This window comes from Anoplophora glabripennis, unplaced genomic scaffold, assembly GCF_000390285.2.
Source record: "Anoplophora glabripennis isolate ALB-LARVAE unplaced genomic scaffold, Agla_2.0 scaffold33, whole genome shotgun sequence".
NCBI lineage: Eukaryota > Metazoa > Arthropoda > Insecta > Coleoptera > Cerambycidae > Anoplophora > Anoplophora glabripennis.
Window position 1 is genome coordinate 1,794,613 of NW_019416463.1, and position 6,000 is coordinate 1,800,612.

The 6,000-nt window shown below is 33.1% G+C and overlaps 1 protein-coding gene across 1 annotated transcript in view; it reads right to left on the reverse strand.

Annotated features, from left to right (window-relative positions):
- Window positions 1–5,256, reverse strand: part of LOC108912687 (voltage-dependent T-type calcium channel subunit alpha-1H) — a 183,367-nt gene extending 178,111 nt beyond the window's left edge. The window contains exon 1 of the mRNA XM_023454612.1: window positions 5,161–5,256. Coding sequence (XP_023310380.1) covers window positions 5,161–5,256 — 96 coding nt within the window. The remainder of the gene's footprint in view (window positions 1–5,160) is intronic.
- Window positions 5,257–6,000: the final 744 nt, after the last annotated feature.

A 6,000-nucleotide genomic window follows, 5' to 3' on the forward strand; every position in this document is an offset into this window, starting at 1 on the left:
ACTTTTTTTAAAAAGCTTTAAGTTGCTTAGATCACTGAGTTCAAAAGTGATGTCATAAACTTATATCATGTTTGATTTCTTATCCACAAAGTTAAGCACAAAAAATAAGTTACTTGCTCTATTATTGCATTTTGACAGTTAGTTGACAGCTTGTTGACAGCTGTAAGCTGATGACTACATAATTTTATATCATATTTATATTCACTTATCTAAAAAACTTGAAGTTATAAACAAAAAATAATTTTTTGACTTTATTACCGGACTTTGAAGAATTGTTGACAGCTAAATGACAGCTGCCGATAGTCATTGTTATTGATTTGATATCGTCTTTGAACTTATCGAACTAAAAAAAAGAAAGATAAATCATAAAAAAACAAGTTTTTGGCTTTATTATAGCACATTGACAGCTATTTGACAGCTGCCAACTGTCAATTTTGAAAATCTAACAACAGATCTGAATTCAGCAACCTCAAAAATATAAACCTAGATAATAAAAAAAATTAAATAGGCTATTTCAAAAGTCTATACACACTGCGCATATACATAAATCCATGGAGGATATTCGGAGCTTTAAAGCTCTGTACCGGCCAAACTATCCATTTTTGAGCTTTGTGGCCATTGAGACAATTGACCAGTATGATGAACTCTAACACATATCAAAAATTCAGCGAATTTGACCGGGACCCAATTTTCATAAGATTTGTGCGGGGTCCTTTAAGTCTGATAGTAAGAAACAAGAAATATTACCCAACGTGTACGTAAAAATGCTACAGTACATAAAAATCGTTTTTGTCACAATCGAATGCATAAAATATACTTATATTTGTGAAATGTACATATTTTCATAATAGTGCGTTAAGTTCATGTTTTATATGTAGTAGTGCGTAAAGTATATATTTTTCACACTAGTGCTTAAAGTACATCTTGGCGTATTACTGTCTAAGATACACATTTCATAATGCGTAAAGAACATGTTTGATGCGTAGTAATGCGTGAAACACAATCATGTTCTATACGTAATGGTGCATAAAGTACATATTCTTCACACTAATTGATACTTACATACCAGAGCGTAAGGTACATGATGTACTTTCTAGTGCGTAAAGTACGCATTTCATACATAGCAGTGCGTAAAGTACATATACAGATTAGAGCGTGGTGCGTAATTTATGAATCAATAAACTTTATGAAATGATGCATATTTTTTAAATTCGTTTATTTTACTTCGGCCTATTTCTGCTATGACTAAATGTTGACGTCAGGAGACGAGCAACCCCTACCCTGGAAATATGTCGAACCACCACTTTGCCATAGGGTAGAGGTCATTTACTTACCTAACATTGCTTAGACAAAGGACCAACGGTTTTACATACAACTCTAATCGATTTTATCAATGTTTTAATTAATTGAAAATTTTAACGAAAATATGTCAAAATTATATGAGCATATTTCACAGTTCAGGAATCTGTTATATGAATATTTTGTTAACACTTATTTATACATATCTAAAACAGTTAATAATATATATGCATATATATTTTTAACCCATTTATGATACTTGAAATCAGTCAGAAATTGGGTAGGCAATTAAATGTGTTTCAAGATATTTAAATTTGTTCTCCATCTTCTAATTGAAAATCCATTTGCCTCCTTTATTATAAATATCGATTGGCCTGGTTAATTAAATGAACCAATTTTAAATTGGCTAATTAAAAGATAATTTCACGTAGTACCACGAAAAGTTGTCTCAAACTTTTTACGAAATGTTAAACCCGCTCAACTGCGATATTAGCTCTGGCAAATTTAAATTTGTCCTAATTGGGAAGGACCGCAAATCTGTTTATAATGAAAAGGGAAAATAAAATTAGTAGGTACTTTGTTAAACAAATTATCTTGGGTACAGTAAAAATTTAATATGTAATAAATCGTAAATCTGTACGTGTATTATAAACAACGGTATAATTTACTGTGAAGAATATATAATTAATAGTTACGAACAAAAAAGCCTAACTAAAAATAAACATGCACGAATAAAATTATATGTCTGGATGTTATACAGGGCCGGAAAGTCCCTATGGTTCATCGGCCGTTACGTGAGAGCGGTAAAGAAAGTCATAGAAATCCGTGCGATAGAGAAAGATGGCTATAATGAAGCCGTTAATAGTCACCGCCCATTTCGCCGTTCCACAAATAAGATCCACTTCTTATTTGTGGAAGGGCGAAATGGGCGGTGACTATTAGACGCTTCATTATAGCTATCTTTCTCTATCGCACGGATTTCTATGACTTACTTTATCGCTCTCACGTAACGGCGGATGAACCATGGGGACTTTCCGACCCTGTATAAGTATTTATTAGCACCAACGTAAGTTAACAAGAATAAAGCAAAAACTATACTGTACATATGATGATGCTTTAAATAGGAATAAATTATATGCATCAGCATTTCTGGAATAAGATGATGCGACAGGAATGCTGATGTTACATTATATGTTATATTAGATATGTTTTTATACTGAAAAATAAAAATAGAGGTCATACAGGGGCTTTATATTACACACGACTTTTTAAAAGAAAACTTGTTGAGAACCTTTGACTGGTGTTTATGCATAGCATAATTTGTCTGTTATGAACAGACCGCAGTGTTGCCGGTTTACAAAGTATTCTCAAACTGTAATTCTCTATTTGAAATAGAAAGAGAAATGTGAAATAAACATTATTTTAGATGATACTTTGAAAATAATTTTACACTAGTAAAAGTTTACATCAAATACAATACACACTTCTGCAATGCACTATTAAAGTTCAAAAATAGCGACAAATATTCCGCGACGCGAGTGTCAAAAGTATTTGTGTAATTCACCGTTTAATGTCCAATAACATTTGAGGTCTGAGTACTATGAAAGTCAGTTATAAAGTATTAACGGCGGCAGTAATGTTTTATTGATTTATTGTCATCCTAAAGATAGAGCTTATTGTGCGCTGTTTACTCATCCGACGCCGGCAGAGTTTTATTTGGAGAGAGCAAATATTTCTTGTCTTGGAGACCTCAGAAAAGGGCAAGGGCATGTTGATATATCGGGTGTCATTTCTGAGTGCTCTGTGGTTACATTTCTGTTAGCTGTTATTGGATTCTGACAGACAGTACAGTTTTAAGATGAAGTTAAATAAAGTTTTTCAATCACACCGGATGTTTTGCAGATATTATAAAACGGATTTTAACCATTGATTTTTAATAAAGGATTCTTCAAATATTATGTTCGTATAAAACTTGCACTAGTCCAAACAATTTTTTTCATTCAGTGCAAATGTTTATACAGTGTGTTTCTGAAATAAGTGCTTTGCTTGAAAAGGATAATAGAGGGCACGAAAATAAGCAACTTTTATTAAGCAGCATGGTCTAAATGCTTCCACTTTCGAGAAAATTAATTAAGAAACCATAAATGTAAAACGACACTGTGCACCTTGTGCACGTGCGTTGTGCGTTGCAGTATTACTTAACCGGCGTATAAAATGTTTTCCGATCAAGAACTAGCAGGTTTGGTGTTAATGTACAATTCAAATGAGACTTGACGTTTGTAGGCAATTCGTTACTATCATCCTTTTCAAGGAAGGCACTTATTTTAGAATAAGTGGTTTCTAGCGATTTTTCGAATTTTCCCGGCAATTTTTCTCAAATAACTACCAGAAGGACCAGGAAGACCAACACAGTATTAAAATACATAAAATTAAGACTTTATCCAGTCCAAATACACAGGGTGTCCCATAAGCACATGATCAAGAAGGTTCTGCGATATTCTTTGGCTAAAAGAAGACGATTTTTACTTCCTGAAAACAGAACGTAGTCAACCCAGAAATGAAATATTCTGAGACTAATTTTCAACGCCTATTTCTGTGAAGAATGCAGGTCCATTCTCTGTGGACTATATGTCGATTATGATCATCTTCTATGGGGAGCCTTGAAGAATAAAGTTTACGTTACTCCTGTGGAATCGCAGGAAGAATTATTGCGTAGGATTCAAAACGAGGCGGACGTAATTCGGAAAGATCCAAAAATGTTGAGGATGGCTCAATTCAATTTCAATCGAAGTATCCAGCTATGCATCCAGGAAAATGGGGGGCATATCGAACATGTCTTGTAATTCCACCATCATCTATCGTATCTATGTAACTATCATACAGTTTCAATAAAGAGAATTATGTCTTTCCTAAGTACGTCTTTACATTTTTTGAGTGTTAACAATAAATAAATAAATAAATAAATAAATAAATAAATAAATAAATAAATAAGATAAATAAAATGATATTCAAATGACTTTAAAGTTGCGACCATTTTACTTTCAATATTGATATCCTAGGTAAAAAAATTGGCAATTATTATTAGAGAAAGCTGCTTCTTGTAAAAGGTCAGATTTACTGCGATACATTTAAAATTGTTAAATCGCAACGAAACAGAAAACAATTTTTTGCATTAAAAACTATGAATGCTACAAGATTTTACCAAGAGCACGAAAGTCTCGAAAAAGGACTGATGCAACAATAAAAATAAAATGAATTAATTACCAAATAAAAAGTTCTGGTAATTCTTGTACCAAGACACTCAAGAATTTACCTACCTCCAAGGCAGATGGGCGCGGTTGCTTCATCAAAACATGAGTTTTACTTAGGAACAAGTCCACAGCAAGTTTCATTAAAATCTATCGTAACATTCTCCAGATATTACAAAAAACATATTTTTTTATTCAAGAACTTCGACAATCAATAGCAGAGGAGCCGGACATTTTTTCTTAATGGAAGTTAGGTCAAATCGTCTTCTTTTGAGCCAAAGAATATCGCAGTTCCTTTTTGATCATGTGCTTATGGGACATCCTGTATATTTTTTAAACGTTACTGATGCTGTAGTTGGCTCTTCAACGATTAGTGTAAAAACACCGATGGATTCGGATTAAGCATAGCCTAGGGGTCTTCAGGTCAGTCCAATTTTTCTATACTGTGTCTTGTGTGTCTGATACAATATATTATTTGTATATATTTTTTTATTTTCATTTTCTATACTGGGAGACTAAATAATCTAAATATACGTAAAAAACATACATTTAATTGTGAATTAGTTGTAAATCTGAAAGAGTTACCTACTAAAAATAATTTAGTGAGACTCACCTGTAAGATTTTGCATCTGTTGGTGGTACACGGATCCTTGTCCAAACAGGGCTGGTACATCCCCAGGGTGACGCAGTTCAACAGAATTACCATCATAGAGACCCTTTCGAACCATGTGTATTTCAGTTAAGGAAATATTTGCAAAAATGTTACATTATTAAAAAAACGTGTGTCGATATTCTACAATTAACAGGGACTTTTAAGGTCTAATAGAATGTGAGATCGAATTATTAGGCTTGAACTCGTAACGTCGAAAGGCGTACCTAGTACAAAGCTTTCATAAATGTTTACAAGCCACGTGACCGCCGAACTTAGGCAACCCAACGATACACCTTTGGTACTGGTAACGAAAATTCCCCAATTCTTGGCGTCACCAATATTAATTACTCGTTTACAATGAACAATGACAAACTTTTACCGGAGATAATGCGATCGCTGATTGGTTGAATCTCGTGAAAAACTACACCAATCACAGCCGATGAAACAGAATATTGTGTTTTCATGTAATCTGGATATTATTGTTTTAATTTTAGAAAAATTTATGTGCCAATGTGAGAGAAATAAAGTTACTATTCCAAATAAAATTACTGGTCTCGTGACTCGTAATCACTCATGAAAACCTTAAAAAAAATGTAATAATTATATTATTGAAAATCTATAAATAAGGTAATGTTTATGTGTATACAGGGTGGCTCATAATTAGCTGCCAACCCTGAACAGGCCGATTCTATGATCAAAACTAAGTAAAAAAGTTCATATGAACATGGGTCCAGAAATGCTTCCTAAGGGCACAGGGACCCATTGAAGAGGGAGGAATGGAAATCATTTTTTTGCAATATC